The sequence below is a fragment of the Syngnathus leptorhynchus genome, chromosome 9 (assembly GCF_054491065.1).
Source record: "Syngnathus leptorhynchus isolate UIUO chromosome 9, UIUO_Slep, whole genome shotgun sequence".
Classification (NCBI taxonomy): Eukaryota; Metazoa; Chordata; class Actinopteri; order Syngnathiformes; family Syngnathidae; genus Syngnathus; species Syngnathus leptorhynchus.
In genome coordinates, this window is record NC_141203.1 from 5,759,234 (window position 1) to 5,771,901 (window position 12,668).

At 42.0% G+C, this 12,668-nt stretch overlaps 1 protein-coding gene across 1 annotated transcript; it reads left to right on the forward strand.

Moving 5' to 3' along the window:
* Positions 1 to 1,822: 1,822 nt before the first annotated feature.
* On the forward strand, positions 1,823 to 10,654 carry tnfsf11 (TNF superfamily member 11). Its single transcript, XM_085920353.1, has 4 exons — positions 1,823 to 2,197; positions 4,749 to 4,784; positions 7,739 to 7,865; positions 8,797 to 10,654. The coding sequence occupies exons 1-4, from the start codon at positions 1,985 to 1,987 to the stop codon at positions 9,231 to 9,233; spliced, it is 813 nt and encodes a 270-aa protein (XP_085776479.1). The 5' UTR covers positions 1,823 to 1,984; the 3' UTR covers positions 9,234 to 10,654.
* Positions 10,655 to 12,668: the final 2,014 nt, after the last annotated feature.

Here is a 12,668-nt window from a genome sequence, read left to right on the forward strand (position 1 = left end):
CCTGAAAGACCTGACCCGGAGTTTGGCCTGCATTGCTGTTAGTGTGTTAGATTCATTTCCAGTGAGGGTGGCGGAAATTCTAGGCATAGGCGAGGAGTCAAAGGGATTTGATTTGGTGGCCTCACTATTGCATCTCTCTATTCTGAAAGCACACCCATGCGACATCCATGATAGATACAAATTGAAATATGGACTCGTCAGACCACAGCACACAAACCCCACCCACCGAGACCAATGTACAGAATTGACAGTTAAGTTGGCAGTTTTAATATCAGGCCATGGTAGACGGACTTAAATAGATCATCAAAGCAAATGCTGACAGCCCGACAATGTGATAACTCCCACATCCCTGTCCCAAACTTCCTACCCCAACTCATTCATTTTCTAGCCCGAGGTGTCAATGATCGGCGCCGACCCAACGAGTAACAACCCCGCCCTCTACCCGCTCTTCACTGACGCAGCACACGATTTTGGCAGGAAATAGCTGCAACCCGATGCAAAATAACACGGGTTCTCACGACGTTATTAATGACCCCCTGAATGTGAGACGGCACCACATCCAGCGCCGGTGCCAGGACTGAGGCCTCACCAAAGCGCTGGAGGACTTGCAGCTCCAAAACGGTGGTCTGTTGGAAAAAAAAAAAAAATCAGCACCTCTATGTGATGTAAAAGGGCATGTAAATATAACCAAAATGGTGTGCGTGGTTTGATGAAGCTAGAAAGTATTAAACGAGCTGAGGTTTATTGGTCAGTGGCAGACGTGTGTGTGTGGGGAGGGGGTTTGTGCTGTAGGTGGGGGGAGTCTGGAACCTCGTTTCGTTTCGTCAACTGCTCTGCCTAAAATAACTTGTTCCTGGAAAACCTGATTTAAATCCATGCTGACGCGAGTAATTTCAAAAAGCATCGTAATGTCTTTGTCCCACTCAAATGATGTACATACCTCCAACTGTGAGCTATTCATTCAACTTACTTTTTGTTTTTGGGGACAAAATGTTTTCAGATATGATTTTTGTTGGATAGCAACAACATATAGGCTACTGCAATTGGGCTTGTTGTCATGGGCTGCTTTTACATTGCATGGTTTAATGATCCAATATCAATTTTTATTTTTGATATGCAGCAACACAATGCAACACTTCCAATGCGAGTACATGTATAGCCTAAACAAACAGGTATAGCCAATGAATTTGAGAATGATGTCATTGGATTACACTAATTCCTGATGCACACACGCACACACGCACGCACGCACGCACACACGCACACACGCACACACGCACACACGCACGCACGCACACACACATTGGGTGTGCAGTTTTTACCTTTATTCCTGTTTATTAAAAATCTCATTAAATTAAGACATTTTCTCGTTCAAAAATAAGAAAGTATTTTTATAAAATAAAAACCAATATCTCACTTTTTTTCTTAACCCACACCACCAGAAAACGATTTTATTCTTGCGAGAGTAGACATTTCTGGAAAATATGACTTTTTCACATCTTTAAAACATTTTCTGAGAAGAATTTAACCTAAATAAAATTATTCTGATAACATGTACATTTTCTCTCTAAGATAAAACTAACAACGAGTGGATTTGATGCTGGGTTGCCCTCTTAGGTGTAAATTATATGTGCAGCCAAATATGGCCAACTCTAAATTGAAATCCGATTTTGTATGAACCTAACTATTTGCAAGTATTTTGGGCGCAAAATTGGCAGGGGTGTGGACACGCGAAGGGAGTGGGTGCGTCACGTGTTCCTATGGTTGCGATAAGGACCGGCGCACCACCTGCAGCTCGCTCACTCTCTTTTAGCTCCACCTGGATTAAAAGCAGCCGCTTTACCAGTGAGACAGGAGCAAAGGGGGAGTTTCACTTCGCACTTACTGTGCGTATACTTCAGCCCACCCACTTCACCACTGACACACGCGCGCACTCTCTCTCACTGCTTCACTTCAGCGCGTCCACTGAGTCCCATCTGCACGTATGCACGGGAGCATGGCAGCCGCTCATGGCGAGTACAGAGGCTACCTGCGCACGACCATGGACGTGGAGGCCGGCCACCATCGCCTCCACCCGGCGGCCGGTTCGGAGCACTCGCACCGGTCGCTCCTGTTCGGTACCCTGTTGATCATGGGATTGCTCCAGGTGGCGTCTAGCGTGGCCATCCTCCTGCACCTGACGGGATATCTGCAAGAGGTAAGGAGTTGCTGCCCCTCTTTTTTGGTTTTAAGTCGGTTGTTTTGTGCAAGGAAGTTAAGATCGCTTGCGCAATTTTACAATGTCATAAAAGCTGACAAGTTGGAAAGGAAGCGGTATGCTTGTTGTTTCATATGCTCCGCCGTTTACACGGAACTTAAATCAATAAATAAATAAAAAATCCAACATATCATCTTGCATCACGCAGATGTTTCCATTGGACTCTGCAAGCCAGATGTTATTTGTATTTTATTTGTGCAAGATAAGCAGTGCAGTATAAACAAGATTCCTAAAAGTTCAGAAGAACTCGAGATGTTCCAACATGCAAAGTACAAAAAAAAAAAAAAGCATTAAAAGCAGAAAAAAAATAAACAAAATAAATTCACGCCTCATTTGTTTTTGTCAGGTCATTATGAAAGCCCATCGCTTCATTTACAATAATATTTACATTGTGCCACGATCGGCTTTTTTTGGAGACTTTGTGGTGGTTTTTGGGCAGTTGGATGATGGTCGTGTTGAGACAAGCCAAAAAGGAGCAGACCACATTTGAGCTGTGTCAGGGTGCTTCGGGTTCACCTGGAAAGCATCCGGATGACTTTCTGCTGGTCTCTCACGCTCGGTGTGTTTATGAAATGATCTGCTTTCACTTCATCTTCTGCATAAACACTTTGGAGAGTGCCTTTAAACAAACTCACTCTAGCAGTGCAAGTGTGCATATCAGACACTAAAATAGGTGAGGATGCTTACCATGTACATTGTATTTGACCGTAAATAGTACTTACTGTATGAATAAGTAGTGTTTTATTTTTCTTGTTGATAATTGTTTCAACAGGACAGGAAATGTGCGTTCAACCTACTACATGGTATGCGCTACTCAAACATACTTAATTGTATATTTGGCTTGCTTGGCTGGAAAAACGGTATTTAAAACCACCATATTTAATGTGTCAAATATACAGTCAACATAAACGAGAGTGATGAATAAACAACTTGCAGCATGCATACTTTGACCCTTTATATGGGCTGCAAGTGAGAGTCTTTTTTTTTTTTCTTTGCTCAGTGATGTTATACAATTATCTCCTGTTTCCCGACAGTGAGAGAATGAGGATAGGTGCTAAGTTTTGATACATGTAATTCTTTTGAGCTCGTGTGGGTACTTTTCTTTTTTTATTCAGATTTTATTCAGATTTCAGATTTTCAGCAGATGCCATCTGGAATGTAATTTACTCCACTTAATTTTTTTATCAAAGATGTATTGCTAGAAATCTTTGGATACAAGAGTAAAGGCACAATACGTCATAAACAGCAAAATGACGCAATTCCAACATCACGGCCTAAATGTGTGAGAATACAAGTACAAATAAAACTGTTTCATTTAACGACCTGGAATAGTTGACATCTTGACTTACTTTGACTAAAACAGCATTGACATGAGCCTTAAGGCTAGAATGTAGTTAGCATGGTGTGAAGCAGCTGAGATTCTGGCAAACAAAATTTTATTACATTTCTAATGCGTATATTGATGGTCATCTACTGTAATATAATTTATGAATGAGTGCCGTGTAGATTATGAAACATGCATTTTATGAAGGCGCAAAGGGTTAAACTTCACCGTCAAAGAAGTGTTCGGAAAAAAAACATGACTGCCATTACTACTGTAAAGTCCCGTGTTGCTCTACATCATAACTGTTGTTCTTGATTCTGGTCGACTAATCGGTTCAATCAGCCATCCTGCATGTAACTTGAGAAATCAAAAAGCTGGGCTTGGCCCTATAGCTCAGTCTGCAAAGACTTGGCTTGTGCCTGAGGGTCGTGAGGCTCACAGGTTCATGACCTGCTCTTAACCACAATATGGAAGTTGGGACTGCTTGGTGGAGAGAACACATCTGACAGCCATATTCAAGAAATATGAGTATTTATGACATACACTTGGCATTCATACCCAAACTGAAGATACTTTGTTTGTATAAGCATAGTATTTGTTGCTGGGTGTAGGCCAGCAGAAGGAGAAGAGTGACTGTGTTTAATTTGACTGGTTTGGAATGGTGTCGGGATACCAGTCGGAGTCAGACTCTTCCTCGAGGAGGAGCTCTGGCAGAGGAAGGCGTAGAGGCTTTGTCTAGCTGATGACAGGGGGAGCATGCTTGCATGAGTCAGGAAAGACGCAGTCTGGCACTGGACCATCATCTGCCTTCAACACCTGCACGACTTTCCCAGAGATCTTGGAGACGAGTGCAGGAATGCTGCTCTGATTATTCACATGGCTTTTTACGGGGAGTGTTTTTTTTCCCTTCCCCTCATTGTGTGCAAGCCCCAAAGCCTTGTTGACACAGTCGTGTAAAAAGAACCACGCTCCAAATCACTTTGACTTTTAAGCCTGCTACTTGGGAATGCTGGGTGAACTTTGGAAAATAACTGCACACACACACACACGCACACACTGATACGAGTAGTTATTCAACTAAATGTCAAGAAAGTGCTTACAAAGCACATTTTCAGAAGAGGTGTGATGATGCACTGACTTCTGTCTCCTCTTCCTGTCTGTCTCCAGGTAGATCTGACCACTGCTCCACGTCGGCCCATTGAAGTGAGTCCAACGCCTTATGTATGCTCATTTTAAAGAACATACTGCATGGTAGCCAATGTTTGGTAATTACCGTATTGACACGAATATAAGACGAGTTTTTTTTCATTGGAATAAAACTGATAAAGGGGGGGGGGGTCGTCTTATATTCTGGGTCTAGGAAAAGGCTTTTTTCAAACTTGAGTCTTGAAAAGGAGGGGGTCGTCTTATATTCGGGCCAAAACGGTACTTGCAAAAGAAACCCGGGGCAATATAACACTGAACTATGAGAGAAATTAAAAGCCTGAAGAAAGACAGTTCTGAAAATGTATGTAGGCCCAAAAAGTACAAATGAAAAAAAAAAAAAACCCGTCTAATGAAAAATGTCATCAAGTCCATACCAATGCACTAGGTAGCAAAAGCCAATTTGTTAGTAATTTCTGGAGAAGGCACTGTAATGAACGCAAAAATGGGCAAACACACAAGGACACCAAAACAGCAAGGAACACAGCCTTAAGTCAAAATGAGGTAGCGGTAATCAGCATTTGAAAGCATTCCAAGGCAAATACATTCACTTAAGGGCATGATCAGCAGCTAGAGTGATGTGGTTATGTCGACACCTGGAATAATTAGCCAATTTATGGCTGCTGTATTTGCCCACCCAAAAGTTCTGTCATTTTATTATGAAAGTAGCCTGTGGCTGAGGAGAAAAAAATCATCTTTATGACATGATATGCGCACAAAAGTGTCAGTTTGTCTTATTATGTCCACAGAGTTGAACTAATTGCGACACAGACTGTAAAATGGAGATCACATACACGTGCGCTAAATGTTTGAGGACCCAGATGCTCAATAGCCGCTGGTGATTGGTCAAATGATGGATTTATGTGTGGAATGAGTTCCATACCTTTTTACTGGAACCTTTACTTTAATTAGGCCCTCAGGCAACTTCTGTTGCTACAAGAATATGATCCGATTGTGAATTTGCATACATGCAAGACAGAAAATTCCTAATATCCACCTCAAGGGATATTTGCAGGTTCTTTATTTGCGATTAAAAGCAAAACAATAATTTTCCAGATTAGCCCATCATTTTATAACGAGGTCATTTATTTTGAATTCCTTTTGAAAGGATGAGCCAATGTCTATACTGCGTCCCATGACAGGAACACTCAGCTCGTGTTGCACTTAAGGCCCAACATGAGATTGCTAGGCTGGGCAGACTGGTCATTAGTCTAGTTTTGAAACCTTAGTGGAAAGACGGGACGGACAGGTTGGGCCTAAGACGAGCTTTCTTAATGTGATTACTGTAGATGCAAATAAATAAACTCAGTTACATCTTATGGACGTTGACTAATAGTGAATGCTAACATCAGAACTGTGCATGTGCCAACATGTCTGCCTCATTCGTCTTTTCTCTGTGGCAACACTGCAGGGTTGCTTCAGGGTTTTGGAACGGTGATCTTGTTCTTTTCCTGAAACCTATTCAAGGGTTGCCACAGTTAATCACTCCATTTCATCTCTTCCTGTCTTTTGAATCTATTGCCTCTAACTCCAGCTATCTAAAAGTCTTCAACATCTTATCCATAAGGTACCTCTTGGGTCTTCATCCTATCTGGCTGCTCCATTTCCAGCATATTTACACCGATACGCGTATTTCCAAGTTTGGCCTGGATGTTTAGTTCCCCACGGGATACGGAATGAGCTCATGTATTCTGGATCCTGTGTATCCTTAGAATGACCAATTACGCACTTGCAATATCAAGATGTAAAAACAAAATAATAACTATTCAGGAGAATGACACGAGTGCAAGTTGGTCTGGCTTTTCCTCCAGGTGTCATTTCGTGTTCATTCAGCTCTTCAAAAATTTTGATGGCGCTCTCTCGGCTTTCTCGTCATCTGATGCTCCACAAATGGCCTTCCTCAACCTGCGTAGGTTCCCGCTAAATACTGCTTCTGTTTTTGACTTTTGGCTTTCTCCTCGTAGCGATCAGCACCTCCAGGTGATAGATGGCATGGCAAGGAACTTCTAGCTCACATCTCTCGCCAAGCTTGTCGTTGGCACTTGCTCTATTTTCCACTCCTTCACTGCCAGCTCCCTCATTCCTTTTTGAGCCACCCCAGTGCAGGTGTTCTGTCCGGGTCGTAAAAAGACAAAGAGAAAGCAAACCGGCCACCAAGTTCATCCTTTGATGGTCGCTGAGCAAGGGTATCTAGAATTATACTGACATGTCGGTTTGAACTCCAAGGTCTATGGCAACATTACTTTTACTGGATGGATTCCACTAACTTATCAACAAACTTTTCTTTCTTCAGGATGTAGTTTGAAAGATACTTTATCTGCCAACGGTTCTCAGAAATTAATCAGAAACCATCACACACCTCCTCATTACTTTCCTTTTTTCGTGCGCCAGTTGGAAAAATATATTGTCAGCATTGCTGAGAGATCTGTGCCAGAATACATTTCTCAGGTACGCCAGAATCAAATTAAGTCCGGGGCCCAATGGCAATCCATACAAAACAAAAAACAAAAAACAGTTGTGTATTCTACATTATTCAAAATGGGGACGAAACTTTCTCCTGGCTTGTTTACTAATATCGAAATCTCATTGGTAATTCAGCGCCATGGCGACACCAAATTTTTCTTCTTATCATCAGCCAGCAACAAGACGATTTTGAAGTTGTTATGTTGATGTAAAGGGGATAAATATTGTTGCTTTTAAGCCAGCTGTGAGTTGGCGGTAACTGTTTACTTGCTTGGAAACCATGTTTGGACTGAACTAGACAGTGTGTGTGTGCGTGCTCTGTCTCGACTGCCGTCAAGTGCACGCATTGAAAGACTTGATGATTATTCCAAATGACAGCTGTGGTGAAACATGTAATTGCCGTCTTGCTGGTGTTTTGGGGTCGGTTTGTCGTTTTACATTTTCCCTGCCCCTTTGTCACAATTTGTCGTCTCGTTCACTTTTTGCGGTAGGAAGTACAGACGGAGCCGGTGCTGAACGCGCTGAGAGCCCCCAAGAAAAACCGACGCTTGAAGAACCAGAAGGAGAGCCCACCCTCCGCCCACCTTCCCATCGAGGTGCATCAACAGTTGGCTAAGCGTGAGTCCTCTTCATTCATTCTAAGTGCATGGAACTCAATTGTGACTCGTTTTATTTCATTTTTTTCCCTAAATACTACTTTTAGATGGTGTCAGTTATTAATTGCTAGTTTCGCTACTATGAAATACATTTTACAGTTTGCGCTCCAATAATTGCCTAACAGCAAAATGATTCTTCTGGCTTTTTTCTAAAAGGAAACAGATTGCGAAAATACAATAGCTTAAGTGTTTATATACAAGAACTGAAGCCAACTGTAACAAAATGAAACAATTTTAGTCAGCAGAAGCAATAAAAACAGTCCCAAAGCAGCTCTTGCTTAAACCTTTGCGCTTTTTTCCAGCTCATTTAGGCAACTAAGCTGTTGAACCTATGCTGATGGCTGCCAAGTAGAAATATTCATTATGCCTCTGTTGCTTTAGGACAGGAAATTTCAATTGGTTTTGTCCAAGAGACCACCATTATAACCAAGAAGCAACTCGGGGATCATAAGTTGGATCGGTAAATGATTTGCAAAATTAGCTGTAAAATAAATCAAGTCTAAATAATAAATCCATTTTATTTTTAAAAATATTACAATTATTTTCCATTTCCAATTTCACGGACCACCTGGAATTCCACCACGGACCACTAGAAGGCCGTGGACCACAGGTTGACAATCCCTGCTTTAGGACAAACACAATCATTGAGCATGAGGCTTGACTCAAGCTGGTCATTATTTGGAATGATGGATATTGAAGAGGTTTAACATTTTCTGTTGTTGGCCCTGACAGTTGTCTGAGCAGATTAGGGAAAACATTTCCTTTAATTTTTATTTGAACTCCTTTACATTTATATACAAGTAGTTTTCCAGTGGGTATAAACAGATAAAACAATGCGCAAATTTCAAACTGCGATATCGCAATCGAGCCTAAACCACTCTCCGTCATTGCAGCGGGTGAACCGAGTGCAATCCCTATCGACTGGGACGAGGTGCACGGGTACCGTCACAGGATGGACTACCAGAAGGGCAAACTGCTGGTCGTCAAGTCGGGCTTCTACTACGTCTATGCCAAAACCTGCTTCCGCTACTACGATTTACCTGGGGATGGAGGCCAAGGTGGAGGGCCCTACATGGACGTGAGCAACACGCAGCTCATCCAGTACATCTACCACGAGCGCATTAATAAACACAGCAAAGCGGACCTGTTGATGAAGACGGGCAGCACCATGCGCTGGGACAACTCCAGCTACAATATGTACTGCGCCCAGCAAGGCCGAGGCCTCTGGCTGGACCAAGGAGACGCCTTATACGTCACTGTGTCCAACGCGTGGATGCTGGACCCCGATGGAGTGGGGACGTACTTTGGGGCCATTAAGTTGGGTAACTGAAAATGTTGACGCTTGGGACGGCGCCATGCTACTGAAGTGACCCCAAAGAACCACTGATATTGTGCATTTTATAGTTTCACCACATAGCCACAGACAAAACCACACGCGACTCGGTCCAATGTAACGCTGGATACATTCAAGTTTTTTTTTTGTTTTTTTTTAAACTCATGTTATTCACCTTTTAATTTGTTGTTTGTTTTCATGCACTGATGAGACAAACAAAGGGCGCAAAGTGAGGAAGATGTTGGCCAAGAAACTCATCAGCGTCATCATGGAAATACTGAAGCTGATCCAGCATCTGTTTGCATTTTAACATCAGCCGGACCAAAATATTCCTCGGCCGCAGCTGTCAGTGTTTTCCTGAAAAAAAAAAAAAAAAGATTTTTGAGGGTATGATCGAGGTGGGCCAGATGAGGTGCCTTCTTGACGTCCACGTTTACATACAAATCACTGACTCCACAAAAGTTGTGCCTAGAATATTCCATTTTGTTGCGACAACGCTTAGAGTCCCCGCGTCATGTTTTCTGTCAGATATCATTTTTTGTCCCAAATCAAGCAATGGGGTAAATGAAGATACTGTACCTCGGAAATTTGCCAACCCTATGATGTCAATTTAACATTTATTGCCGTTCTAAATGTTCCCACTCACATCATTAAGACGTGTGTGTGTGTGAGCTGGAGCCTATCCCAGATCACCTTGGCTGAGAGGCGCGGTGTCATTTTGACAAATAGCCACTTTACAACTATGGTTGGAATTGGAACATTGAGGTCCATGTCAACACAATTGGTTGATTCAAGTGCGACTTTGGCTTGTTTTTTTTATTTGAATATAGTGTCTCAAATGTGCCTTGATGATATTCACATTGTGACATTTTTGACTGCATTTCCACAAGCAACATGGTTGGTTTCCTGTGTGTGACGATCAACAAGCGATGCAGATAGCTGGACTGTCTGTTCTTGAATGACATGAAAAGACTCTAAAAAAGGACGAGCCAAATCGACTTTGGTTTGTCTTTAACTTATTTTTCTCTCCGTTTTCATTTGGCTCTACAGTGAGGTAAATGGGAATATGCACTAACTATTTATTTATTAGCTATAGAAGTACAGAGGCTGGTCACTGTTAAAGTGACTTTTCAGCTGTAAAAAAAAAAAGAAAAAAATTCATGTATATTTTATGCCTACAGCATTCATTATGCAGCACTTAGAAAATAGTAGGCATGCTTTTTTTTTTCAATTAAAAACACAGGAGCTTCAGCTCTAATTCCATATTTATGTATCTCCGTTTTTGACAATTGTGTGTGCACGCGCCTAGCGGAAAGCGATGTAGATTTATTGTTTATTCCACAAGATAGTAGCGTACCAGATTTCAACTGATACATTTTTGTCAGTATGATTTTCTTTTTATTTATGGTTGTGTATGTTTAAATAAAAAAATACTACTTTTGTAATTACGTTTCACAGTGTATTGAAGCAAGACGTGGGCATGATTTATATTGTCAAGTTCACACATAAGATTGGATTCTCCTCCATCACATTCATCCAAAGAGTTGCCCTGATCTTCATTCAATCTGCCCACAATTGCGGTTCCAAAAGCATAAAGCTGCCCAGTACTGCCACACCGCTGCTAACCCACATCAGACGTTTGAACGCAGAATAAACCTGAAGCAGAGCTCATTGGACCGGAGTCGTGATGAGAATTCCCTTATGTCATGCTTGTACCTGCAGGACATATTGAAGGCACGGCAGGGCGGTCACCACACAATGGTTCACGGTTCCCACGCTTGCACTAAAAGACTGGACCTCACACCGTGTTTAAACAATTCCATGTCTTTAGTGTAAAGTCTGGTGTTTGGAGAAAAAAAAAATTGGGTGATGAATGGAATGTTTTCAGCACTGATGTGAACAGAGAATTACTGCTAAATTATTTGTATAGTGAACGACGCCCATTTATCGCAAGGGATACGTTCCAGATCCAACTGCAATAAGTGAAATCCACGATTTCGACCATTAAATAAGACTTTTTTTGTGTGTACCCCTCCCACACACTTTGAACAAATTTAAACTTAAAACATACTTGCGACCAGTCAGGGTGTACCTCAGATGGGATAGGCTTCAGCATACCCGCGACCCTCATGAGGATTACAAAGCATAGACTCATCAATGGACTTTTTAGTTTTATTTGTTAGCACCTGTTCCCATCTCTCACTCACTCATTCCTTTTCAGATTTTTCCAATTTTCTGTCAAACAGAAGACCTCTGTTAGGAACATTTTGAGACATCTCTGAGGGTACCCTCAATCTATCATTTTCTATAAAACTTTCCCTAATTTGGTTTATGGGTGTGTTGCAATTTATCTCATCTGAATTATGGTGAGAGCTGAGTTAAATCTGCATGCATAAAGTAAACCTGCAAATTGTTTTCTCAGATTTTGCGGAGCCAAAACATTTAAACATGTGCACCCACCTCCAATCCCCGCCAAGCTGAGCATATGCACATAGGAATTTCACTTGTTGCATAAAACCGATCCATTTGGCAGAAATGAAAGTCTCACTGGCCGTTTTTTTTTTATTGCTCACATATGTAAAAACACCAAAGCCCGTGGCAGTGGGAATGGACTTTGGGACAATGAAATGATGTTCATTTGACGGTACTCAGATGTTACCTGATGACCACCGGCGAAAGAACTTGGCATGTCGTTTGATTCCAGACATGACTTGAGCGTCCGCACTGAGGCTCAACGATGAGGTGGAACTGTTTATCAAGAAAAACATTGTGCTGGAAAGCTGATCCGGGTATTTTTTTTTCTCCACAAAGAGCAGCACTAAAAGCATCAAAGGTTACACAATTAGGGAACGCTGGCTGCCGAGGCTTTACGAGACTTTGCGGTTTTGAGGAAATCGAGTGCTACAAAATGTTTGGGTTTGACTAGTGTGCTATCAATGCATACGTTTGTGGCTAAAACATATATATCCACTCAGATTCCATTCTAGCCCTCTGCTGAGTCAGACGAATTAGCTATTTTCACAAGCCGTTGGCCTTCACCCCATTACTGGCGCACATGTACTCTATAGTGTTTTTGATGTCTGGCACTTGAGCTGCTTGGCTATTGCTAACACTCATGTTATTAAAAAAAATAACAGGACGAGATTTACAGGCTTTTTCATGGACGTAAGAAAGAAGGCTAGGGTATTAAAGTAACTAGGCCGTGTCATCATCTACAACAGTGGTCCCCAATCACCGGGCCACGGACCGGTACAGGTCCGTGGGTGACTTGGTACCGGGCCACCAAGCTACACAGAAAAGAAAATGTTTTTTTTTGATTGATGATCAATTAATTCAGGTCAAGACGCTCGTCCCGGTCACATGACATGTTTCCCCCAATCGAGCTCGCAAAGTTAGCAAAAATGAGTACGAATTTACTTGGAAATGTATAAA

Excerpts from the sequence above, each read along its gene's own strand:
- tnfsf11 (XM_085920353.1), top strand. The coding sequence starts at position 1,985 with ATGCACGGGAGCATGGCAGCCGCTCATGGCGAGTACAGAGGCTACCTG. Across the intron at positions 2,198-4,748 it reads TGACGGGATATCTGCAAGAG|GTAGATCTGACCACTGCTCC; the intron begins GTAAGGAGTTGC and ends GTCTGTCTCCAG. Across the intron at positions 4,785-7,738 it reads CTCCACGTCGGCCCATTGAA|GAAGTACAGACGGAGCCGGT; the intron begins GTGAGTCCAACG and ends TTTTTGCGGTAG.